Source organism: Lethenteron reissneri, chromosome 12 (genome assembly GCF_015708825.2).
Source record: "Lethenteron reissneri isolate LAM-NWPU_2019-01 chromosome 12, ASM1570882v1, whole genome shotgun sequence".
Lineage (NCBI taxonomy): Eukaryota > Metazoa > Chordata > Hyperoartia > Petromyzontiformes > Petromyzontidae > Lethenteron > Lethenteron reissneri.
Genome location: NC_083790.1, coordinates 494918 through 522335, shown reverse-complemented (window position 1 = coordinate 522335; position 27418 = coordinate 494918). Strand labels below are relative to the sequence as shown.

The 27418-nt window shown below is 54.8% G+C and overlaps 1 protein-coding gene and 1 pseudogene across 1 annotated transcript; both read right to left on the bottom strand.

The window, feature by feature from the left end:
- Positions 1-13222: 13222 nt before the first annotated feature.
- LOC133341634 (protein myomaker-like) lies at positions 13223-20272 on the bottom strand. Its single transcript, XM_061550231.1, has 5 exons — positions 19705-20272; positions 18820-18934; positions 17959-18107; positions 14982-15098; positions 13223-14158 (listed from the first exon to the last, which is right to left on the bottom strand). The coding sequence occupies exons 1-5, from the start codon at positions 19837-19839 to the stop codon at positions 13700-13702; spliced, it is 975 nt and encodes a 324-aa protein (XP_061406215.1). The 5' UTR covers positions 19840-20272; the 3' UTR covers positions 13223-13699.
- A 2192-nt stretch (positions 20273-22464) lies between these two features.
- Positions 22465-27048, bottom strand: LOC133341693 (surfeit locus protein 4-like; annotated as a pseudogene).
- Positions 27049-27418: the final 370 nt, after the last annotated feature.

Below are 27418 nucleotides of genomic sequence, written 5' to 3'. Positions count from 1 at the left end.
CCGACTCGAGTTCTGTGGCGTCAGAACGCCGCGTGATCGGTGTCGACATAGCTGTCACCCCACGCGGTTTGCCACGTATTCTTCTTGTACAGGGACATTGATATTTCAGGTCCACACGGTGCACAGCCGTTTCAATACGGGCAACATAAAAATGTCTATTTCCTTGTTTCTTCCTTGTGATGGGACTTTGTAGGATGAACGTTGATATTTATAAGGGCACGGGGTGACCGATACGGTGTGAATTGGTCTGTAATAAGGTCGGCACTCATCTTCTTGGAAATAATAAAATAATAATAATAAAACAATAAAATAATTCTCACGACGTTTCGGCCACAACGCAAGCAGCCGTCCTCAGGTGAAGACCAGGTCTGTCGGGGAGACAGCGTCATTCAGACGCCCCGACAGACCTGGTCTTCACCTGAAGACGGCTGCTTGCGTTGTGGCCGAAACGTCGTGAGAATTATTTTATTATGTTTCATTTTCATTATTTTATTATTTCCATTCTACGTGACTTTACCGAAAGAACCAAGAAGATGAATCCCTGCAGTCACGAAAACTTTAAATCGAAATTTAAGGTCGGCGCTGATAAGGGGTTGACAGGTATCAGTGACATGCGGTGAGGTCAATGGCTGGGGAGGCACTGGCTCGTGTCAGAGCCAGATTCACACACGGAGGGAGGCGTGTCCATACTGAGGGGGGCGTGTTGGACACGTCCCCTCAGTGAGGCAGATGTGATAGCTGCCTCCCCTGGTGCTTTTTCATTGCAGTTTCATGACGAGACCAGCGAGCCTAAATATCTTTATACACATGCGTGAAATAAGTTACCTGGAGTATGGAAGGCGAGGACATGAAATTAAGGGGTCTACAAACATTACATTGGTGACATACTGAGATAGTAACAGGCACGCGCTTATTGCCGGCGCTCCATCCAGTTAATGAGGGGTTGCACAATCAGAGGGGAGGCTGAGCTCGTCGCTGCCTCAGCTCTCGTCTCTTCCTGTATTTGCAGCGGAGCTCCGCAAATTTGGCGATTTTGACTATAAAATGATTGGAATCGTACAGAAATGATATTTATAACACAGATCAGTGGAAAAATTGTAATATTTATTTGATTCTTTTTTTTACTTTTCGTCACAGCTTTTTTCATTAGAATATGACAGGTAAGGCTCTACCTCCCCTGCCTCCCCTGACCGCACGTCCCTGGTATGTATGCGTGACAGTCTCTCGACATGAACGTCAAATGAAGTCCATTATAATCCCTGGCGTTTGCAGACGTCGGTTATAGGTTAGCAATTGCTTCAGCAAGCAAATTATGCGCCGAATTCGACTTTCCGGGTCTCATCAGCGGTCAGACCTTGTGAAATGGAAACTTCTTAAAAATGCAAATTTAGATCTGGTGGTGCCTTTGCCAACACAGCCGCGTTTCACAGGGGGGCATCGTAGCATTTGCTTTCCAAGTTAAAAGTGGAAAGGACAAACATCTTTAAATAAATGAACTGTAACACGATGGTAATTATACATACAGTGAACAGTAGGAACCACAGACGAGCGGGAAGGCAGCAGCAGCCACGCGGTGAGCCGGCTCCAACAATTGCCAAATATCTGCGGTCCTTTGTCTAGACACTTGTAGATCAGTGACACTTCGTCTGTGCACTGTCTAGACACGTGTAGGTCAGTGACACTTCGTCTGTGCACTGTCTAGACACGTGTAGATCAGTGACACTTCGTCTGTGCACTGTCTAGACACGTGTAGATCAGTGACACCTCGTCTGTGCACTGTCTAGACACGTGTAGATCAGTGACACTTCGTCTGTGCACTGTCTAGACACGTGTAGATCAGTGACACTTCGTCTGTGCACTGTCTAGACACGTGTAGGTCAGTGACACTTCGTCTGTGCACTGTCTAGACACGTGTAGGTCAGTGACACTTCGTCTGTGCACTGTCTAGACACGTGTAGGTCAGTGACACTTCGTCTGTGCACTGTCTAGACACGTGTAGGTCAGTGACACTTCGTCTGTGCTCTGTCTAGACACGTGTAGATCAGTGACACTTCGTCTGTGCACTGTCTAGACACGTGTAGGTCAGTGACACTTCGTCTGTGCACTGTCTAGACACGTGTAGGTCAGTGACACTTCGTCTGTGCTCTGTCTAGACACGTGTAGGTCAGTGACACTTCGTCTGTGCTCTGTCTAGACACGTGTAGGTCAGTGACACTTCGTCTGTGCACTGTCTAGACACGTGTAGGTCAGTGACACTGCGTCTGTGCACTGTCTAGTCACGTGTAGGTCAGTGACACTTCGTCTGTGCACTGTCTAGACACGTGTAGGTCAGTGACACTTTGTCTGTGCTCTGTCTAGACACGTGTAGGTCAGTGACACTTCGTCTGTGCACTGTCTAGACACGTGTAGGTCAGTGACACTGCGTCTGTGCTCTGTCTAGACACGTGTAGGTCAGTGACACTTCGTCTGTGCACTGTCTAGACACGTGTAGGTCAGTGACACTGCGTCTGTGCTCTGTCTAGACACGTGTAGGTCAGTGACACTTCGTCTGTGCACTGTCTAGACACGTGTAGATCAGTGACACTTCGTCTGTGCACTGTCTAGACACGTGTAGGTCAGTGACACTTCGTCTGTGCTCTGTCTAGACACGTGTAGGTCAGTGACACTTCGTCTGTGCACTGTCTAGACACGTGTAGGTCAGTGACACTTCGTCTGTGCTCTGTCTAGACACGTGTAGATCAGTGACACTTCGTCTGTGCACTGTCTAGACACGTGTAGATCAGTGACACTTCGTCTGTGCACTGTCTAGACACGTGTAGGTCAGTGACACTTTGTTTGTGCACTGTCTAGACACGTGTAGGTCAGTGACACTTCGTCTGTGCACTGTCTAGACACGTGTAGGTCAGTGACACTTCGTCTGTGCTCTGTCTAGACACGTGTAGGTCAGTGACACTTCGTCTGTGCTCTGTCTAGACACTTGTAGGTCAGTGACACTTCGTCTGTGCACTGTCTAGACACGTGTAGGTCAGTGACACTTCGTCTGTGCACTGTCTAGACACGTGTAGGTCAGTGACACTTCGTCTGTGCACTGTCTAGACACGTGTAGGTCAGTGACACTTCGTCTGTGCACTGTCTAGACACGTGTAGGTCAGTGACACTTCGTCTGTGCACTGTCTAGACACGTGTAGGTCAGTGACACTTCGTCTGTGCACTGTCTAGACACGTGTAGGTCAGTGACACTTCGTCTGTGCTCTGTCTAGACACGTGTAGATCAGTGACACTTCGTCTGTGCTCTGTCTAGACACGTGTAGATCAGTGACACTTCGTCTGTGCTCTGTCTAGACACGTGTAGGTCAGTGACACTTCGTCTGTGCACTGTCTAGACACGTGTAGGTCCGTGACACTTCGTCTGTGCTCTGTCTAGACACGTGTAGGTCAGTGACACTTCGTCTGTGCACTGTCTAGACACGTGTAGGTCAGTGACACTTCGTCTGTGCTCTGTCTAGACACGTGTAGGTCAGTGACACTTCGTCTGTGCTCTGTCTAGACACTTGTAGGTCAGTGACACTTCGTCTGTGCTCTGTCTAGACACGTGTAGATCAGTGACACTTCGTCTGTGCACTGTCTAGACACTTGTAGATCAGTGACACTTCGTCTGTGCACTGTCTAGACACGTGTAGATCAGTGACACTTTGTCTGTGCTCTGTCTAGACACGTGTAGATCAGTGACACTTCGTCTGTGCACTGTCTAGACACGTGTAGATCAGTGACACTTCGTCTGTGCTCTGTCTAGACACGTGTAGGTCAGTGACACTTCGTCTGTGCTCTGTCTAGACACGTGTAGGTCAGTGACACTTCGTCTGTGCACTGTCTAGACACGTGTAGATCAGTGACACTTCGTCTGTGCTCTGTCTAGACACGTGTAGGTCAGTGACACTTCGTCTGTGCTCTGTCTAGACACGTGTAGATCAGTGACACTTCGTCTGTGCTCTGTCTAGACACGTGTAGGTCAGTGACACTTTGTCTGTGCTCTGTCTAGACACGTGTAGGTCAGTGACACTTCGTCTGTGCACTGTCTAGACACGTGTAGATCAGTGACACTTCGTCTGTGCTCTGTCTAGACACGTGTAGGTCAGTGACACTTCGTCTGTGCTCTGTCTAGACACGTGTAGGTCAGTGACACTTCGTCTGTGCACTGTCTAGACACGTGTAGGTCAGTGACACTTCGTCTGTGCTCTGTCTAGACACGTGTAGGTCAGTGACACTTTGTCTGTGCACTGTCTAGACACGTGTAGGTCAGTGACACTTCGTCTGTGCTCTGTCTAGACACGTGTAGGTCAGTGACACTTTGTCTGTGCACTGTCTAGACACTTGTAGGTCAGTGACACTTTGTCTGTGCACTGTCTAGACTCATGTAGGTCAGTGACACTTCGTCTGTGCTCTGTCTAGACACTTGTAGGTCAGTGACACTTCGTCTGTGCACTGTCTAGACACGTGTAGATCAGTGACACTTCGTCTGTGCTCTGTCTAGACACTTATAGGTCAGTGACACTTCATCTGTGCACTGTCTAGACACGTGTAGATCAGTGACACTTCGTCTGTGCACTGTCTAGACACGTGTAGGTCAGTGACACTTCGTCTGTGCTCTGTCTAGACACTTGTAGGTCAGTGACACTTCGTCTGTGCACTGTCTAGACACGTGTAGATCAGTGACACTTCGTCTGTGCTCTGTCTAGACACGTGTAGGTCAGTGACACTTCGTCTGTGCACTGTCTAGACACTTGTAGGTCAGTGACACTTCGTCTGTGCTCTGTCTAGACACGTGTAGGTCAGTGACACTTCGTCTGTGCACTGTCTAGACTCATGTAGGTCAGTGACACTTCGTCTGTGCACTGTCTAGACTCATGTAGGTCAGTGACACTTCGTCTGTGCACTGTCTAGACACTTGTAGATCAGTGACACTTCGTCTGTGCTCTGTCTAGACACGTGTAGGTCAGTGACACTGCGTCTGTGCATTGTCTAGACACATGTAGGTCAGTGACACTTCGTCTGTGCACTGTCTAGACACATGTAGGTCAGTGACACTTCGTCTGTGCATTGTCTAGACACATGTAGGTCAGTGACACTTCGTCTGTGCACTGTCTAGACACATGTAGGTCAGTGACACTTCGTCTGTGCACTGTCTAGACACGTGTAGGTCAGTGACACTTCGTCTGTGCACTGTCTAGACACATGTAGGTCAGTGACACTGCGTCTGTGCATTGTCTAGACACATGTAGGTCAGTGACACTTCGTCTGTGCACTGTCTAGACTCATGTAGGTCAGTGACACTTCGTCTGTGCACTGTCTAGACACGTGTAGGTCAGTGACACTTCGTCTGTGCACTGTCTAGACACGTGTAGGTCAGTGACACTTCGTCTGTGCTCTGTCTAGACACGTGTAGGTCAGTGACACTTTGTCTGTGCACTGTCTAGACACGTGTAGGTCAGTGACACTTCGTCTGTGCTCTGTCTAGACACGTGTAGGTCAGTGACACTTTGTCTGTGCACTGTCTAGACACTTGTAGGTCAGTGACACTTTGTCTGTGCACTGTCTAGACTCATGTAGGTCAGTGACACTTCGTCTGTGCTCTGTCTAGACACTTGTAGGTCAGTGACACTTCGTCTGTGCACTGTCTAGACACGTGTAGATCAGTGACACTTCGTCTGTGCTCTGTCTAGACACTTATAGGTCAGTGACACTTCATCTGTGCACTGTCTAGACACGTGTAGATCAGTGACACTTCGTCTGTGCACTGTCTAGACACGTGTAGGTCAGTGACACTTCGTCTGTGCTCTGTCTAGACACTTGTAGGTCAGTGACACTTCGTATGTGCACTGTCTAGACACGTGTAGATCAGTGACACTTCGTCTGTGCTCTGTCTAGACACGTGTAGGTCAGTGACACTTCGTCTGTGCACTGTCTAGACACTTGTAGGTCAGTGACACTTCGTCTGTGCACTGTCTAGACTCATGTAGGTCAGTGACACTTCGTCTGTGCACTGTCTAGACTCATGTAGGTCAGTGACACTTCGTCTGTGCACTGTCTAGACACTTGTAGATCAGTGACACTTCGTCTGTGCTCTGTCTAGACACGTGTAGGTCAGTGACACTGCGTCTGTGCATTGTCTAGACACATGTAGGTCAGTGACACTTCGTCTGTGCACGGTCTAGACACATGTAGGTCAGTGACACTTCGTCTGTGCATTGTCTAGACACATGTAGGTCAGTGACACTTCGTCTGTGCACTGTCTAGACACATGTAGGTCAGTGACACTTCGTCTGTGCACTGTCTAGACTCATGTAGGTCAGTGACACTTCGTCTGTGCACTGTCTAGACACGTGTAGGTCAGTGACACTTCGTCTGTGCACTGTCTAGACACATGTAGGTCAGTGACACTGCGTCTGTGCATTGTCTAGACACATGTAGGTCAGTGACACTTCGTCTGTGCACTGTCTAGACTCATGTAGGTCAGTGACACTTCGTCTGTGCACTGTCTAGACACGTGTAGGTCAGTGACACTTCGTCTGTGCACTGTCTAGACACTTGTAGGTCAGTGACACTTCGTCTGTGCTCTGTCTAGACACGTGTAGGTCAGTGACACTTCGTCTGTGCACTGTCTAGACTCATGTAGGTCAGTGACACTTCGTCTGTGCACTGTCTAGACTCATGTAGGTCAGTGACACTTCGTCTGTGCACTGTCTAGACACTTGTAGATCAGTGACACTTCGTCTGTGCTCTGTCTAGACACGTGTAGGTCAGTGACACTGCGTCTGTGCATTGTCTAGACACATGTAGGTCAGTGACACTTCGTCTGTGCACTGTCTAGACACATGTAGGTCAGTGACACTTCGTCTGTGCAGTGAACTTGTCTAGACACATGTAGGTCAGTGACACTTCGTCTGTGCACTGTCTAGACACATGTAGGTCAGTGACACTTCGTCTGTGCACTGTCTAGACTCATGTAGGTCAGTGACACTTCGTCTGTGCACTGTCTAGACACGTGTAGGTCAGTGACACTTCGTCTGTGCACTGTCTAGACACATGTAGGTCAGTGACACTGCGTCTGTGCATTGTCTAGACACATGTAGGTCAGTGACACTTCGTCTGTGCACTGTCTAGACTCATGTAGGTCAGTGACACTTCGTCTGTGCACTGTCTAGACACGTGTAGGTCAGTGACACTTCGTCTGTGCACTGTCTAGACACGTGTAGGTCAGTGATACTTCGTCTGTGCTCTGTCTAGACACGTGTAGGTCAGTGACACTTTGTCTGTGCACTGTCTAGACTCATGTAGATCAGTGACACTTCGTCTGTGCTCTGTCTAGACACGTGTAGGTCAGTGACACTTCGTCTGTGCACTGTCTAGACACGTGTAGGTCAGTGACACTTCATCTGTGCACTCTCTAGACTCATATAGGTCAGTGACACTTCGTCTGTGCACTGTCTAGACACGTGTAGGTCAGTGACACTTCGTCTGTGCACTGTCTAGACACATGTAGGTCAGTGACACTTCGTCTGTGCACTGTCTAGACACGTGTAGGTCAGTGACACTTCGTCTGTGCATTGTCTAGACACATGTAGGTCAGTGACACTTCGTCTGTGCACTGTCTAGACACATGTAGGTCAGTGACACTTCGTCTGTGCACTGTCTAGACTCATGTAGGTCAGTGACACTTCGTCTGTGCACTGTCTAGACACGTGTAGGTCAGTGACACTTCGTCTGTGCACTGTCTAGACACATGTAGGTCAGTGACACTGCGTCTGTGCATTGTCTAGACACATGTAGGTCAGTGACACTTCGTCTGTGCACTGTCTAGACTCATGTAGGTCAGTGACACTTCGTCTGTGCACTGTCTAGACACGTGTAGGTCAGTGACACTTCGTCTGTGCACTGTCTAGACACGTGTAGGTCAGTGACACTTCGTCTGTGCTCTGTCTAGACACGTGTAGGTCAGTGACACTTTGTCTGTGCACTGTCTAGACTCATGTAGATCAGTGACACTTCGTCTGTGCTCTGTCTAGACACGTGTAGGTCAGTGACACTTCGTCTGTGCACTGTCTAGACACGTGTAGGTCAGTGACACTTCGTCTGTGCACTGTCTAGACTCATGTAGGTCAGTGACACTTCGTCTGTGCACTGTCTAGACACGTGTAGGTCAGTGACACTTCGTCTGTGCACTGTCTAGACACATGTAGGTCAGTGACACTTCGTCTGTGCACTGTCTAGACACGTGTAGGTCAGTGACACTTCGTCTGTGCACTGTTTAGACACTTGTAGATCAGTGACACTTTGTCTGTGCTCTGTCTAGACACGTGTAGGTCAGTGACACTGCGTCTGTGCATTGTCTAGACTCATGTAGGTCAGTGACACTGCGTCTGTGCTCTGTCTAGACACGTGTAGGTCAGTGACACTGCGTCTGTGCTCTGTCTAGACACTTGTAGGTCAGTGACACTGCGTCTGTGCTCTGTCTAGACACGTGTAGGTCAGTGACACTTCGTCTGTGCTCTGTCGAGACACGTGTAGGTCAGTGACACTTCGTCTGTGCTCTGTCTAGACACGTGTAGGTCAGTGACACTTTGTCTGTGCACTGTCTAGACTCATGTAGGTCAGTGACACTGCGTCTGTGCACTGTCTAGACACATGTAGATCAGTAACACTTCGTCTGTCCACTCCAGTTGCCTGGGTGAAATGTGGGCAATGTTTTACCCAATCCTGGCCAGCTGGGCCAAACATTTATTCAACTAAACTCAAGGTGCTACCGGCCACATAATGAGTGTTTACACGTGGAAGGAAACGAGAGCACCCAGAGAAGCCACGCCTGCCAGGGGGGAAATGCTATCCCGTACAGATGGAACAGATGGAGTCTCCATTTTGTGCGGCGATCCATCAACCCTCGCCTCCAGTGCTGGATTACAGGCCACGTCCAGAGCCGCCACCACCACGGCTCCTCTACCCACCAGAGTGGTACTGCTATGATGATGACAAGCTATCCAATACATCCACGTTGATATGGTGATGATAAACATCTTTCTCGGCACCCATAATAGTATGACGATGCACGTGACGATGGGAATTGACATGTCACGAGCTGATGTAAGAAGCAAGCGTTCCACACTCCATCACGACAGTGATTGTGATAAAAGCACGCAACAAGCAGTACGACGATTCCAGTACAGCTTCTGAAACATTCCGCCATGCAGCTGCCGCCTGTCAATAGGGGGTCTCGAGCGAGAAGACTGCGCTCCTGAGGAGCAAGAGGAGCAGCCTAACGACACGAACATCTCGCGGTGCTGTCCGCTCTCTTGGCCAGGTCGCATCCTCCTAAAAATAACAAACTTTCGTTTTGAAGAGGGGGGTTTTTGTTGTTGATGTAGGTACATTGCTTGTAATGCAGCACTGGCGAAGTCCACTTTGCTATCGGTATTGCAATAAAACCATCTCTCATCGCGCTGTATCCACAAAACGATGCCGATAAAACACGAGGCTTCCTTCAGTGTGTCAACAGCCGACAACATCCTTTAGTATGTCAAAAGGATGACTGATGGTAACGATGCGACCCATTTCAATATACAGCATCACCAACATGACATAGTAGTAGATGGTTACCAAAGTTATGTGAATGTCTCTCGCGGACCACCGGGGCGAGCAGGAAGGTTGCCCGTCGCAGCCTCGCCGCCGCTGCCATCAACAGTGCCATCAGCCATGATCAATCCACTGCTGGATGAAGGCCTCTACAAGCCGTCACCATCTCTCACGGATCCTGCGAAGTTGGGATCCACCCAGCCGATTTCATCATCGTCCCATCTCTCTGATCTCGTTCCATTCCTGGCACCATCGCCCATCGCCCCTTCATCTCGCGACCCGTCCACTCGCTTTGCGTGAGTAGGTGGCTGATGATTCCCACTACACTACGGCGTTCTTATCGGAACCCACCGGGGCAAGGCTCTCACAGTTTACCAAGTTGGCATTAACCTCCGTTCAATTATGCAGCCGTTACAATCTCTACTTGCCTGAATATTGCTGAACACGTCAACAACGGCTCCCATTTACCACTAAGTGGCGCTTGAGCCAAGCTCGGTGCACGTTGAGGCCACGTGAAGTATCCAAGGCTCGCTGCTGGAAAGTCACGGGACAGATCCAAGGGCCATATGTCGACTGCTGTGCCAGGATAGGTGCAGAAGATACCGGGACAGACCCAGGTGCTATAGATTGACTGAGATGACCGGCAGAGACACCACCTGTGCTCCTCACCGTGCAAACTTTCTGCGTTTCGGTCGCCCGGCTCCCCGCTCGTTGTTGTGAGCATCGTTTCTCTGCCCTCCGTTGTTGTTGGAGGGCGACTGCCCTCAACTGCTCAGCAGCGTCCTTCACGAGCCTCCTCCACAGAGACCGATCCCGACACCGCTGACAAGTCCACTCAGCTCCAGGTCCTCCTGTTCTATATCAACCCATCTCTTCTCGAGCCCTCTCTATCCGGTCAAATAGATGCTGCTTGGGCATGTGGTGGCTGCCAGCCGGTGGAGCTCGCTGAAGGAACTGTGTCCAGATCATTTATGAATCTGCGACTTCATCACAATGCAGACTGGTTAAATCCACGATGAATCGTAGGCAGGCCAGCTTAAATGTTTCAAACCGCAGCGCATGTTCATTTAAAGGGCTCCACGTTCGCAAGCACAGAGAATGAAGGGGGCATGTGGAGTGACAGGCCATGCAGCATTCACACAGCGTGACTCGCACAAAGACAAAGATCCACCGTGTAGTCTTAACAGACTGTTGGGGCAAGTGCTGTTAGCGATCACCTACGAAGTCCGACACAAGGGGGTGGGTGGCCAGCAGCACGCCCGGCCGCATTTATCTCCCCGATGCTGATGTTTTCTGCACCGTACCAGATACTCATTTTTTATGTCAACATCCTCAGGCACGCGCGCGGCGGCATTCCACAGGCAAGAGCGAAGTTCCGTGTCCGCCCAGGGCCGAGCCAGCTGGCCTGGGGTCACGGGACTCGCCTCCATGGCTCCCTTCTTCTCTCCTCCTCCTCCTCCCACTTCCTCGTGTTGCCTCGGCAGCAGCAGCAGCAGCAAATGGGTTAGGGGTCAGTCAGAGATAGGGTTGGGTAGGAGCATAAATCAGGTGAAGTTTATGGTTAGGATCAGGGTAGGGGGTTGGGATTAGGGTCGACTTTAGTTTTAGGATCAAGGTTATGATCATGTATCAGGGTAGGGTTATTATCAGGGTCAGGGATAGGGCGAGGGTAAAGGTTCTGGTCAGGTTGAGGAGGTTCGGCTCGCCCACCTTGTCCACTGGAGAGACCAAACCCTCACGCGTGCACGTTCCCCAGGCAACGCGCGGCCTCTCATCACAGCTGTGCCTCAGCCTCCTGCAGCAGTACAGCAGGAGCAGCAGGAGCAGCAGTACAGCAATACAGCAGACCAACACAGCAAGAGCTCACGACGAACCAACTCCTGATGCCACGGAATCGCAATCGCGATGCCGGTTACCGGACTCGTCCTGCTCAGACCTGGACAGGTGGCAATCCGAATTGAGGTCAAGGGTCAGCGTGAGGGGTCAGGTTTGTCGTCTTTCCCCCGCACCTCGGATTAGCACGGTTGGTTATGTACGGTGCGAAAGAAGTTCAACATACGTGAGAATATGAATCGGGGTCACGCAGAGCCAGGCAGAGAAGACTCCATGCAATGACTCAAGCCTCGGCATGTGCTTGTTTTATTAACGACACTCGATTTAATAAGGGAACGAAAACTCAACCATCAACCAGTGCCACCAACTACTGCCACGGACTCTCAAGATCGCCAACACCGCCGCTGTCATCAACCTCAGGCGCCCCCAGCTCCGCGCTCTCTGGCGTCCGAGCCGGGGCGCTCCCTCTCGGGGGGCCTCGTCGCATCAGCTCCAGCAGCTGCCGCTTGCCGTCTCGTCCCAGCTCCCAGCTTCGAGGTTACCAGGTGCCGAGTCCCATTTACAAGTCTCAAGGTTCCAGATGCCGAGTTAACAGTCTAAAGGTTTCAGATGCAGAGTTGCAATTCTCAGTCCGACTCGCAGATCCTCATCAGGGGCTCCATGTCTCAGTCGCAGGTTCCAAGGCCCAATATTTGGGTTCCAGCTCCCGGGTCTGCCGAGGTACTTCCGAACTCTCACTCCCAGATCTCCTCGCGCCAGTTCTATAACCCCGGCTCACAATCCCAGCTTTAAAGTCTCAGTCTGAGGTAACAAGTCTCAAGAGTAAGTTCCAATCATACCCCCTTAATGCCAGGCGCCAATGTCTCTCTCTTTGTTACAGGTTCCAATGCTCAGGATGTCTGAAGATGTCCTTGATCAAGACATTGAGGTGGCACCTCGAGATTCTTGCTGCATGGCTGGAGCGGCATGAATATCCAATGCTGATTCGTGTCCCCTTCTGATTGGATGCTCTGTGAGGATTCCAGAGAAATCCGGAATGACTACCGATGGACCACCACGTGTCCAGATCATTATCGTCATTATCAATCCTCATCAATGAATAAAACAACCGCCGATCAACAATACCACCACCACCACCACTGGCGCACCCACCACCAAAACCAGCTCAGCACCGCCGTCAATGCCGCCACCACAGAGACCGGTCGTGGACCTCACACGCGACGCCATGGCGCCCTCTGCCGACCACAACTCGCCTCTCGGTCCAGGTCTTCTCGTGCCTCTTCCAGGGCCCGGGTTCCAGAGCCCAGACTTCAAAGGCTCAGTCGGAGGTCACAGGTTCGAGGTCCCAAGTTTCAAGTTCCAATTACAAGTTCCAGGTCTCAAGTTCTGAGTTCCAGGTTTCCAGTGTGCGTGAGACCCTTCTCGACACAGCGGCTTCTCGTCTCCGCGTGTCCCGGTGCTCGTGATTATCCCAGTGGCGGGCCACCTCCCGTTCCTCACCAGCTTCTAGCGCCATTCTCACGAGTTCTTCACGGACGCTTCATCTCTTGACCTGATGCCGGTAGTGCTCTGTCATCGAGGGAGAATGTGATCCCCTGAGTTCAGCTCCTTAAGAAGCCCCCAGCACGTGGAGCGAAACATCGGACATCGTTTTCGAACAACAACGCGTAGCGGCGCGACCTGAAAGTACGACGGACTCGGCAGCTCGCGAATAGCCGCACGGCCATAACGTCAGAGCTGGCTTGGAATATGGATTACTGGCGTAAGGCACTACCACTAGAGTCATAATAATGATACTTTACATTTGTAAGGCGCATTTCATCCGTATATCCCAATGCTCTATTGCTCCATTGGGATCTAGAGTACACGGAATACCAAGGCACAATAATCTTATATCATTGTGCCCGATACTCCATGATCAGAGCTGAGTTTATCGTAACCCTATAAGCAGGTTTAGGACAAATTAAGGGGAGATGGATGCGACGTGGCCAAAATTATTCCTGGAGCAGCGTTCCAGACTGGTCCGACTGAATTCTAATCACTGTGCATTTACAATCACGACCGATCTTACAATAAAAAACACAACAGAGACTTTGCGATGAACACAGAAACGGGGAGTCGTGTCACTCGCCGCAGTGCCTGGGCGCAGGGGGGGGGGGGGCGCGGGCAGCAGATGACCACGAGTTCGAAAACCCCACGACACTAGACTCCCGGGGAGTGTAGGTTCGATCCCAGGTCCGGGCTACGTCTCCTCGCCACTGCCCTCCCCCTGGGGCAGCGAGACGGGGCGCAAGCCCCGGGGCAGCGAGACGGGGCGCAAGCCCCGGGGCAGCGAGACGGGGCGCAGGCCCCGGGGCAGCGTGGCCGGGAAAGGGGGCAGCACCCGCCGCGGCGCTTCTGGGAGTCCGCTCCTCGCGGCGGCAGGGAACCCCGCGTGTCGGCACGGGGAAGGGTTCGGGTCCCGGTCCCGGTCCGGGTCGGGGCCGGGGTCGGGGTCAGGGTCCAGTGAGCGGAGGCGAGCAACCAGGCCGCGGGGCAACGCGGGCAACGGCGGCAAGGCGGCCGGGCCTGACCCGCAGGCCACCGGGCAGCAGCAGTTGTGAGGGGGCAGGCCATACGGGTTGGAAGAGGGCAGCAGGAAAGAGAAGGCGAGCGCCAGGAGAACGTGGTAGGCGCTGTGCACGTACGTGTACTCTATGTCCTGCAGGGGGGCATGGAGGGGGGGGACAGGGTCAGATACGAATCTGTAATCATCTGTAACCACCCGTGCCATTACTCGTGCCACCACCTTCCCCCACTTCCGATTAACAAGTTTGGCTACATACGGTGCGAAAGACGTTCAACATACATACACCACCAACTCTCGTACCAACTTCCACCACCACTGCCAGTGCTATAGACGCGCCACCACCTCCACCACGACCCATAACTACCTCCACTCTAATCACAATCAGTACCATCACCATCACCATCATCTCTCCATATTATTAGTATGGTCACCGTGATCTAGTGGAACATGTCAAAAGTTCCATGCAAGCTCAAGTCCTTGTCTGGTGAAAGTAAATCTCTGAGTCTTACCACCCTTGTCCTACACCATCACTACCGCCACATCCACCCCTACTACCACCAAGTTCACCACCCCCACTCGTCCTTGTCTATCACCTTCATCCCCATCACCACCACGTCCACCACTCACCCTTGTCCACCACCTCCACCCCCACTCATCCTTGTCTATCACCTTCATCCCCACCACCACCACGTCCACCACTCACCGTTGTCCACCGCCGCCACCACCACATCCACCACCTCCACCCCCACTCACCCTTGTCCACCACCTGTACCCCCACCATGTCCCCCACCACGTCCCCTACCTGCACCCCACCATGTCCCCCACCACGTCTCCCACCTGCACCCCACCATGTCCCCCACCATGTCCCCCACCACGTCTCCCACCTGCACCCCACCATGTCCCCCACCATGTCCCCCACCACGTCTCCCACCACGCTCTCCGCCTGTACCCGCACCTGCACGAAGAACCTGAGCGTGAAGGCGAGCCCTGCCGCGCAGCAGCCCGGCCCGATGTGGTGGAGGTAGCTACGCCTCTCCGGGTACAGCCCCTTCACCTGCCGCATCTTGCGGAGCTGAGACAGGGAGGGCGGGGTGGTGCCGGGGGGTGGGGGGGTGCAGGTGGGGGTGTTACGGGGATCGCAGGACCCCCTCTCAACCACCACCATCATCTCCACCACCATAATTTCAACCACCACCATCATCTCAACCACCACCATCATCTCCTCCGCCACCTGCATCTCCACCACCATCATCTCCACCACCACCATCATCTACACCACCACCATGTCAACCACCATCATCACCACCACCATTTCAACCACCACCATCATCTCCACCACCACCATCTCAACCACCACCATCATCTCAACCACCATCATCTCAACCACCAGCATCTCAACCACCACCAGCATCTCAACCACCACCACCATCTCCACCACCACCATCATCTCAACTACCATCATTATCTCAACCACCATTATCATCTCAACCACCATCATCATCTCCACCACCACCAGCCTCTCAACCACCACCATCATCTCCACCACCACCATCTCCACCACCACCACCACCATCTCAACCACCACCACCATCTCAACCACCACCATCTCCACCACGACCATCTCAACCACCACCATCATCTCAACCACTACCATCATCTCCACCACCACCACCACCACCATCATCTCCACCACCATCTCAACCACCACCACCATCATCTCAACCACCACCATCATCTGAACCACCACCATCTCAACCACCACCATCATTGCAACCACCACCATCATCATCTCCACCACCACCATCTCAGCCACCACCATCATCTCCACCACCACCATCTCAACCACCACCATCATCTCAACCACCACCATCATCTCCACCACCACCACCATCATCTCCACCACCACCATTTCAACCACCACCACCATCATCTCAACCACCACCATCATCGCAACCACCACCATCATCATCTCAACCACCACCATCAGCTCCACAACCATCATCTCAACCACCACCACCATCTCAACCACCACCATCATCTCAACCACCACCATCATCTCAATCACCACCATCTCCACCACCACCATCATCTCCACCACCACCACCATCATCTCCACCACCACCATCATCTCCACCACCACCACCATCTCCACCACCACCATCATCTCAACCACCACCATCATCTCCACCACCACCATTTCAACCACCACCACCATCATCTCAACCACCACCATGTCAACCACCACCATCATCTCAACCACCACCATCATCACCACCACCATCATCACCACCACCATCAGCTCCACAACCATCATCTCAACCACCACCACCATCTCAACCACCACCATCATCTCCACCACCACCATCTCCACCACCATCATCTCAACCACCACCACCATCTCAAACACCACCATCATCACCACCATCATCTCCACCACCATCATCTCCACCACCACCATCATCTCCACCACCACCATCATCTCCACCACCATCATCTCCACCACCACCATCATCTCCACCACCATCATCTCCACCACCACCATCATCTCCATCACCATCATCTCCACCACCATCATCTCAACCACCACCATCATCTCCACCAACACCATCATCACCACCACCATCAGCTCCACAACCATCATCTCAACCACCACCATCATCTCAACCACCACCATCATCTCCACCACCACCATCATCTCCACCACCATCATCTCAACCACCACCATCATCACCACCATCATCTCCACCACCATCATCACCACCACCATCATCTCAACCACCACCATCATCTCAACCACCACCATCATCTCAACCACCACCATCATCTCCACCACCATCATCATCTCAACCACCACCATCATCTCAACCACCACCAGCATCTCAACCACCATCATCATCACCGCCACCATCATCTCCACCATCATCTCAACCACCACCATCATCTCCACCACCACCATCATCAGCACCCCCATCATCTCAACCACCACCATCAACTCCACAACCATCAGCTCCACAACCATCATCACCACCATCATCTCCACCACCATCCTCTCAACCACCACCATCTCCACTACCATCATCATCTCCACCACCACCATCATCTCAACCACCACTATCATCTCCACCACCATCATCATCTCCACCACCACCACCATCTCAACCACCACCATCATCTCAACCACCACCACCATCTCAACCTCCACCATCATCTCAACCACCACCATCTCAACCACCACTATCATCTCAACCACCACTATCATCTCAACCACCACGATCATCATTGGAATCTCCTTTGCCAGAAGCAAAATATGATAATTGTTGTTTTACCCTTTTATCTGGCAACAAAACTGACACCTTTTTTTAAAAGGGTAAAGAAACAATTATCATATTTTGCTTCTGGCAAAGGAGGTTCCAATTGTGTAAATGCTTACCCCGAGCTCTCATACTCTGATGGTGCATTGTCTTTGAGTTGTGCGCCTTTTGGCGTCATCTGGTCCAACACCATGTGAGACTAAGCTCTAAGAAAAGCTGTCTCGGGTGTGGACCAATCAATTTCAAGGACAGTGCATACATTATCAGAGTTGTGTTTTTTGTTTGCATTCCGACCGCAAGTATTGTGGTCAATGCAAACATGACTCCTTGTAAAAAAAGGTGTCAGTTTTGTTGCCAAATAAAAGGGTCAAAAAACAATTATCACCACGATCATCTCAACCACCATGACTCGTCCCTCTCTCTGCTAGAGCGAGTGACACCCGTGTCGTGGCGGTGCAGCGTTACACATGACCTCATCATCGTCATTATGATTGCGTTATGACGCTCTGCTGTATGTCTGTATGCTAAACGTGTTTCGCATCGTAGGTAGCCAAGCGTGCTAATCGAAGGTGCGAGGTTGCTGCTGGTGCTGTTGCTGCTGCTGGTGATGATAATGCTCACAAACTTGGTGGCCACGATGAGCACGGCCCCTCCGATGGGCCCCGAGTAGACCCCGTATCCGTAGGGGTCCTGCGCCACGCGGATCGCCGTGGTGAGGGCCCCCAGCATCGCGGCCGTCGAGCGTCGCGGCTCCCCCAGCTCCCCCACGGCTAGGGGTGGGGGGGAGAGGAGGGAGGTGGTGATGCCGAGTAGTATTTGCAGGATACGCACTAGGGGCAGTGCCAGGTGAAGCTAGTGCGGGGCCTGTCGCATGTTGTTATAAAGGGGCCCTAAATAAAAAACACAAATATTAAAACACCAATTTTTAACTTGCACAGTAAAGTAATTGTATTTATATTTATTTCCTATACAGCCAGATAAGACGACAAATCGCTAACCTTAAACATCCAGTCATTCATAAAAGTTGAAGGCAGTAGAGTACTATAGTGATAGAGCAAGAGCACAATCACTGAACCGGAATTGATATCTTGAAAGCATTTAGCGCGGGGCCCTTGAAAGTGCGGGGCCCGTAGCTACTACATGTGTAGCTACTACATGTGTAGCTACTACATGTGCAGCTACTACATGTGCAGCTACTACATGTGCAGCTACTACATGTGCAGCTACTACATGTGCAGCTACTACATGTGCAGCTACTACATGTGCAGCTACTACATGTGTAGCTGCTACATGTGTAGCTGCTACATGTGTAGCTACTACATGTAGTAGCTACTTTTGCTACTCGGATAATCCGGCATTGACCAGGGGTATCGCGTTGGCCGCTTGTTCCAAAAGGTATGCGGTTCTCCCCAGCCCCCCCCTGGTGCCCCCCTCCCCCCGTGCCCCCCTCCCGCCGTGCCCCCCACCCCGTGGCCCCCGTACCCAGGATGGAGAGCCACAGGGAGAGCGCCTCGCTGTAGACGCTGAAGTACAGCAGCAGCTCGGGGCGCAGCGCGCACCACGCGAGGGAGTCGGGCCCGTCGCACGCGTGCCAGCCCTGCACCACCACGACCACCACGCGTCAACCACCACGCGTCAACCACCACGCGGCAACCACCACGCGGCAACCACCAACACACGAGACACGCGGCCACCAGGCGGCAAACGCCACCACGGGAATCACTTTGGCAGCACGACGCGGCCCAGCGGTAGCGCGTTCGCCGCTTGTTGCAGAGGTTCAATGCCAGCGGCGGCCTTGGTAAATACTGCGGGTGGGTTAACCATAAAACACACGACTGCACGCCGTTTTCTTCATGGCGAACGTTAAAGTTCCCGAGACGCTATTCGAAAATGAGTCAGACGCCATCGTGTGCCGGGCAGATTTGTCAGCTCTTCTGCACATAACGAACCTGGCGAGCAGCAACCAGGCGGCGATAACACGTGGCCCTCCTGGCCGACTCCACCCCCGCCCGGGGCGAGGTCGCCGGCGCCTCGCATCGGCGCTCAACTCGAGTCACGAACGCGCTCCCGGGAACCACTTCGGCGTCGCTACCTCAGACTAATAATGTCTGGTTGTAAACCTCTTGATGAGATTGTACTGATACCACCGACACACGTAGGATTATTATGACAAATACGCGAACCTTATACTCTAGTTGTAGTGCCTTTCGCCGATAATCATAACTCCCAAGCCACCCTAGCAGCAGGATTCCGGAATATACCGAGTGGAAAATGAAGCCCCGATTATTATTGTTTTATTCTTAATATCCCCCGACACCTCTCCCAATCCCTCGGGGGTCCCTCAATCCTTCCGGCCCCCCCACTGACCGCGAGGAAGAAGGAGGAGAAGGCGAAGACGAGGCCCTCGCAGTAGAAGCGGCGACGCACGGCGAGAGCCGCGGGGCCCAGCAGCAGCAGGCAGCTGGCGCTGGGCACGGCCAGCCGAGCCACGGCCTCCTCCATGCCCCCACCCCCTCGCCCCCTCCTTAGGCCATCCCCGAGCTCATGGATTAGGGGTCAGAGGCGGGGAGCGCAGCCACTGCGGGAGGTGAGCGAGGTCCTCGCACCCCCAAAACGTCTCCAGGTGGCCTCAGAGAGACCCCCAGAGCAGTGGGGGCGGGCGCGGCACTGCCCAGTCGGCTCCTGCGACGGCGACAGCGCGCAGAACGACTCCTCTAATCCGCGACTCCTCTAATCCGCGACCAGGTGATGGGAGTTGGGGGGGGGGGTATTTTGTAGACCCTATCTGGAATCGAACCGTGCCACCAGCGCTCAGTAGGGTACCGCTTCCCGCTACGACTCCAACTTCCAGAGCTCCGCTGCGTCCTCACGTCGGCGGGAACCCAGCGAAGGTCCCTGTCCGCTGTGATAGCACCCCCTCGACCGGTGCTGACGCTCTCCGAGACTCCGGTTAAATGTCCCGGCAGCGTGCAGCGTAAAGTTTAAATGCCCCCCTGCACCCCGCCTCCCCCCTCACGAGAGACAGCTGTGGCCCCGGCGGCTGTGTTGAGGCCAGGAGACACAGCGAGGCATTGTTGAGAGGGGCTCGGCAAGGGCTTGTGACGAGGGAGGCGGGGGAGGCTCTGGGGGGCCCCGACAGCCCGGCAGGTGCGGCTGGAGCAGCTGCTGCTCGGGCTGGCTGGCTAAATATAGCCTGCGCCTTCTCCCGCGAGTCCTGGACTCGGGAACTCTCCTCTCGTGTTCTCTCTCAGCTCCTCCTGCTCCTCCTCGCTCATCCTCGTCGTCGTCCTCTTGGGGCGGCAGGGCGGTGGCGCAGTGGTGATCACACTCGCGACTCACAACAACAAGGGCCTCGGTTCGATCCCCACTCACGGACACCACCAACACCAGTGACGAATGTCCCGGTCGATTCAGTCTCAAATGAGTACCTGGTGCGGTGTGTAAAACATCAGGACTGGGGAAACAAAGGCGGCCGGGCGTGGTGTTAAGCACCCACCTCCTTGTGTGCCGTGCCAGCCTTCATAGGTGCTACTCGCTGACAGCGCTTAATGTCCGGGGATCTTCGTATTTGTCTCGTGTGTGTGCGAGCTCCCAGGTGCGCATGACTTTACTGACACTGTGCACGAGTTTGGAGAGCGTCTTACTTTCAGGAGCGTCTTAAAATGCGGAGAATGCGGTGTGCCTCGCTCGTGCGAGAGCCATCTCCTCTCATCTCATGGACTCTCCTCCACCGCCTCCTCTATTCTTGACCTCGTATCACCTCTCCTCCGCTCCCCCGCATTCCCCGAGCTCCCCCGTCACCCTCCGCCCGCATCTCTCCATTCTCACCTCCTCCTCCTCGTCTCGCGCGTCTTCTCTTGCTTACTCCCTCGTTTGTCTGCAGCTCTCACTGTCTTCCATGTTTCGTCTCCTCTCCTCCCTGCTGTCCCCCATCCTATCCGCGCTCTCCACATCTCTCACCTCACCTCGTGTAGCTTCCCTTCCTGCGCTCTCTCCCTCACCCTCTCATCCCTCTCCTCCCCCCTCTCATCCCTCTCCTCCCCCATGCTCTCCCCGTCCGGGCTACAGAGGGGACCTCAGTGGTGACCTCATCTGGTGTTTTGACCCGGGACTTTCTTAGGCCCTGTCCCATCAAATCGCTTACTCCCCCCCACCCCTCCCTCCACTTTCTCTCCATCCTGCGCTCGCACCTCCTATCCCCCATCCTGGTCTCCCCTCTTCGCTATCTCGCCACACGACGGCTCTCTTCCCCGTGTCGCCATTCTTTCTCTCCTCATCCCGTCCACCCTCTCTCCCGTCCTTGCCTGACCTCCCTCCAGCGTCCCACTCTGCCTGCTCCTCCTCCCCCCTCTCTGCTGCCCTCTCCTGACCACGCTGCCCCACAAAGCCCTTCTCCCCACTGCTCCCCCCGAATCCTCCCTCTGCTTCCCCAGCAGCTCCGGCTCAGTGTACCGACCACGGCCAGTATGGACCCCTGAGAGAGACACAGCTCCGGGGGCTTGGGCCGAGCATCTCAGCGACGCTGGTTTAATGCCTCCGACACAGCCATTATTAATCTGACACGATCATTACGAACCCTGCGATCCGTGTTCATCTTGAGACGAGATCATCTGGACCGCCAGAATTCTCAACTTCCTCAAAGGCTGTTTTGGGGACCCGGACCGTAGGGGGTAGGGGGGTCCCTGCCGGCACGCGCCCAGGACCCCAGTAAATCCCCTCCGCGTGTCTCGGGCCCGGCAGCAGCTGTCGGTCACGGAGCCACGAGCGGTGACGGCGGCGAAAGGATAAACAGCAGGTGGCGGAGATAGCAGCACCCCGCCCGCTCAGGCACTCATCCACTCATCCACCCGCTCACTCACTCACCCACCCGCTCACTCACTCACTCATGCACTCACCCACCCGCTCACCAACTCATCCACTCGTGCACTCACCCACCCGCTCACTCACTCATGCACTCACCCACCCGCTCACCCACTCATGCACTCACCCACCTGCTCACACACTCACTCATGCACTCACCCATCCGCTCACCAACTCATCCGCTAACCCACCCACCCGATCACCCACTCACCCACTCATGCACTCACACATTTACCCACGCACTCACGCATCCACCCACGCACCGAGTTGAGATGTGAACGTGAGGGTTTATTGACCGATACACTTTAAAACGACAACGGCGACAGTCGTAAACGATGCTGATGATGCTGATAAAAATGAAACCGCCCAGCGAGAAACCCTCGGACCCCACTCGGAATGTTTGCGATGACCCCCCCCTCCCCCTTACCGATCCCTCGATTCCATCCCTCGCTCGTGCGGCGGTGAGCGGTTGTGGTAACAGACAAAGATCCCCCGTGTAGCCTTTAACAGGCTGTTAGGGCAAGTTATGTTAGCGAGCACCTATTAAGGGCGGCACGGCACAAAAGGGGGTGGTGTAGCCAGCACCACGCCCGGCCGCCTTTCTCTCCCCAGTGCTGATTTTACACACCGTACCAGGTACTCATTTCAGGCTGAGTCGACCTAGGGGGTGCCTAGGACCGGTTCAGATATTCGTCACCGGTGTTGGCCGTGAGCGGGAATCAAACTTGGGTCACCGGGCGCGCGAACGATTGTGCCACAGCTCCCCGTAACGCACACAGACACAGGCCGCAAGCACTCACTAACACACGCACACCACGCACTTTCAATTACACACATACCACACACATACCACACATACAGGCACCCTCATACATACACATGCCGCATATTCTTATACACATACCGCAAATACAAATAAAGCCGGACTCATACCACACACACCACACATACACACACGGGTGCAAATACTCACACACTCCATCACACACACTCGAATACACACAGATACACATCACACACCACACACACCCACAGATACACATCACACACCACACAACACACACAGATACACATCACACACCACACACACCCACAGATACACATCACACACCACACACACCCACAGATACACATCACACACCACACACACACACAGATACACACCACACACACAACAATACGATGTACATACTACACTCGACAGTACACATCCCGCAGGACCAGACACAAACACACACATCACTCTCTACCCACACTGTAACCCACCACACCACACACCGAGCAAGCAGCGTTCACCACCGCCTGACGTCGTCTCTCTCCCTCCTCCTGCCGTCCCATCCCGGTGCACGTCCTCAACCTCGCCCCCCGAGAAGACCAGGGGTCCAGGGCCCCCACCCGCGCACCAAATCGTGAATGCCGAGGCCACAAACGGACGGACTGGGCACCCCGGGGGCCCAAGTAGGGCACCGTTTTGGTTGCTGGGAGGCCGTCTGCCCTTGAGGGTGGATCGCACGGAACCGTCGCTCTCAGAGCGTGGGGGGGGGGGACCTAGACGGAGTGGGGGGCTCAGAGCGAAGTGCCCACGAGAGGAGCGGCAGGAGGCGCGGGGAGGGAGGTGGACGGGGCCCGGGACGGGGAGCGTGGGACCGCAGGGTCACTGCACCGTGAACTCTGACCCTCACCACCTCCGCCTCGCCCCCAGCCAGCCACGATCCCCGGGCAGCAGCAGCAGCGGTGGTGGCGGCGTGCGGATGACGGACTCCGTGGGGGGCGCGTGGGGGGCGCGTGGGGGGCGCGTGGGGGGCGCGTGGGGGGCGCGTGGAGTACGCACTTCACGGGCGGTACAGACTCCGCAGGGGGTACAGACTCCGCAAATGGGGGGGGGGGGGGGGGTGGGGGAAGGCGCTACCTTCACCGCGTGCGATCCGTGACAGTGACTGGCCACATCACCCTTTGCACTGCATGGACACGTGACTGGTAACTGCTCAGCCTCTCACGGTTCACTACAAACCCCCCCTCCCCCCCGAAATTATATTTGGTGAAGCGTCACAACACAGCCCGTTTTGATATCCCCTTTGTATTGTGTCTCTCTTTTAGGGGTTTTGCTCATTCGGTTTTATCCGTCCCACCCCCCTCCCCATTACCAGAAACGTAACATAGGCGGTCGACCCGCGTGCGATTCACGTGGCTAACGATTGATTGATTGATTGATTTTTGCACGCAAGGTTGAATTGAGCGGTCATGTCGCCACGTGGCCCGAGATGAACGCTCACGCACACAGACACACAGACACACGGACATACGGACGGACACACACACGGGGGGTGGTCGGGAGGGGTGGGGAGGGGCAGCGGTCGGTGCGGCCGGTGCAGGTCGGCGTGCCGGGGGTCGGGCGGTGCAGCACGGCGGAGGCGGTCACCACTTCTTCTTCTCGTCGACGGAGACGCCCCCGGGGCCGAGCGCCACGACGAGCAGCAGGCCTCCGGTGACGGACAGCGTCTGGAAGAAGTCGTACTTGAGGAAGTCGTGCAGGGGCTTGTGGGCCGCCACGGCCCAGAACGCGTTCAGGTAGACGTTGAGCGCCGAGAGCCACAGCACCAGCGTGAGCGCCGCCAGCTTCGTCTTGTAGCCCACGGCCACCAGCAACATGAGGGCCGTGCCCACCACGTCCTGCACCACCTGGCGGCCACACGCACGGCGGCAGGCAAAGATCCCCCGTGTAGCCTCGGACGGTCGGGGCAAGTGCTGTTAGCGAGGAACACCTATTAAGCCCCCGTCACCCCCACCTCCACCTTAGGGATCCCCTCAGCCCTTGAGCCCCCCCCACCAGCCCCCTGTGACTTCATTAGGGCCCCACCCCCCAGGGCCCCACCCCACCCATATCATCCCCTCTCTCTATCAGCCCCCCAAAGTCCCCTCTCTCCATAAGCCTCCCATAGTATTTGGCTGGTATACATTTCCAAATGAAAAAGCGCTATATAGCTCGGTGAGCCTTAGCTGGAAAATAAAAATAGTTTAATGTAATAGATCCATCCCTCCGTAACCCCACCTCCGCTAGAGTCCCCCTGCATCCCGCGAGTCCCCACCCCCGGCCCCTACTCACGGAGAACGCGCTGGCCTCCAGGTGCAGCAGCGTCATGAACATGAGCACCAGCAGCAGCCTCCCGCCCAGCTGCAGGAGGTGGCGGGGGGACGTCCCCCCGGCGCTGGGGACCCCCGCAAACATCGACCGCCCCTCGGAGCGCGACTCGGCCAGCAGTAGCAGCAGCCCCCCGCCCAGAGCCAGGTTCCTGTGGGGGGGGGGGGGGGGCGGCGGAAGAGGGGGGGGCGGTGTGAGGGGGCGCTTCTGGTATCTCGGCGAGCGACGATGCGTCGATCCGCCGATTGAAAAATCGGAATGCGCCCCCCTGGGGCATGGCCCTCGCGGAGACGGAGCGGTTGACATCAGCTCAGGGCCGAGTCGGCGTCGCCTGGACCGCCGCTTCTCAGCATCGTGCGAGACGCGCGGTGCCGGGGAGCAGGCCTTCATCCAGCAGTGGACCGAACGTGGCTGGCGACGACGACGCTGGCCGGCGTGTTTCCTGGCCCCCAGGTGTTCGCGTGCCCCCCACAAACGCCCTCACCTCATGAGGAACTTGATGTCCCACAGGATGCTGTAGGCCACGGTCTGCGAGGAGATGGAGGTGATGGAGGGGGGGGGAGGGGGCACACACGTGGACCATGAGGAAGCGGCTGGCAGAGAGCGGCACTCTCCCTCCCTCTGTTCCACATGGCATTCGAGAGTACGTCCAAACGTTTGTTATTGTGCCCTCCTGCGACGAGTCCAGTCCACCGCTGATGCGCCGCGCTGATCACGGACAGAATAAGCTCTGGTGACGATGACGATGACGGCGATGACGACGATGGCGACGATGGCGATGAAAGCAACGATGGCGACGATGGTGAGCTCACCTGCAGAGCGATGATGACGAAGAGGCCGCAGCAGGCGTGGGGAACAAACTTGCGGCACAGGATGAGGAGGCAGCCACCTGCAGAGACACGGCAGGGACAAGGTGAGGCCGGAGACAAACCCCTCACCCCTCACCCCTAATCCCTAAACGCTAGCCCTTAAGCCGACCTCTAAAAGTGACGCCAACATCAACCCTCAGCCTAACCATAGCAACGCTCCGCACGAGAGCCATAACCATAGCAACGATCCACATAAGAGCCATAACCATAGCAACGACCCAGACTAGAGCTGGGATCTCCGATTATCCAAGTGATCGAGAAAAACACAGAGCTGCCACCTCCCCCCACCCACCACTGCCTCTGCACACCCAGCAGGGTAAATGGTGGAAGAGGAGGCCAAATACCCTCTGGAGCTGCACCAAGTGGAGGCCCATCCCTCAGCAAGTGGCACCTTCACCTGCCAACTGAGAACGGGGGGCACGTGAACCACACCGTGACTTAGGCCTGCACCGTGCGGTTTGTACGTCCGCGCGTACCAATCGCCGCGTCCGCTACTCACACCCCACTTGAACCGGCTTCCGGTTCCTGACTCTCAGAACCGGTAACCAATTGTGTTGACCGGTTGACCGTTTGACAGCCCTCACCCGGTTGTCATCCTGAACGGCGCCCATTGCCGTCCGACAAGCACCGGGCAACCTGAGCCCCTCTATCTACACCCCAGCCTCCCGGTGAAACCTCAGTTGGGGGGGGGGGCATGCCGGACGTGGGGGGGGGGGGCCGTACCAATCTGGCCGAGCAGGTTGACAAGCACGAAGATTGTGGCGAGCGCGGCGCCGCCGCCCCAGCTGCCTCGATGTAGTCGCGCTGCTCCGACCACTGGAACCACATGCGCACGCCGTCCTCCAGGAAGGTGCTCACCAGGCAGAGGCGCGCCGCGTGCGGCAGGTAGTGCTTGGTCACGCGCAGGAACTACGGGGGGCGGGGGGGGGAGACGACGTGCGGGTTCCCGTGAACGTGGTAACGTTGCCGTCGTGGTTGGAACCTTTGGGCCGATGGTGGCCCGACGTTTGCTCGACGTTGGCCCAACGTTCAGCCGTTGTGTCGACGTTGGCCCGAGGTTGTATGTACGTTGAACTTCTTTCACACCGTATGTAGCTAATCAGAGGTGCGTAAGCTTGGCCCAATGTTCCATGTTTTGCGGGGGGGCAGGGTGATTTTCAGCTCAAATCACTGTCATGGCGATGCTCATTTCCCGTTTACAGCTCCGACTGAG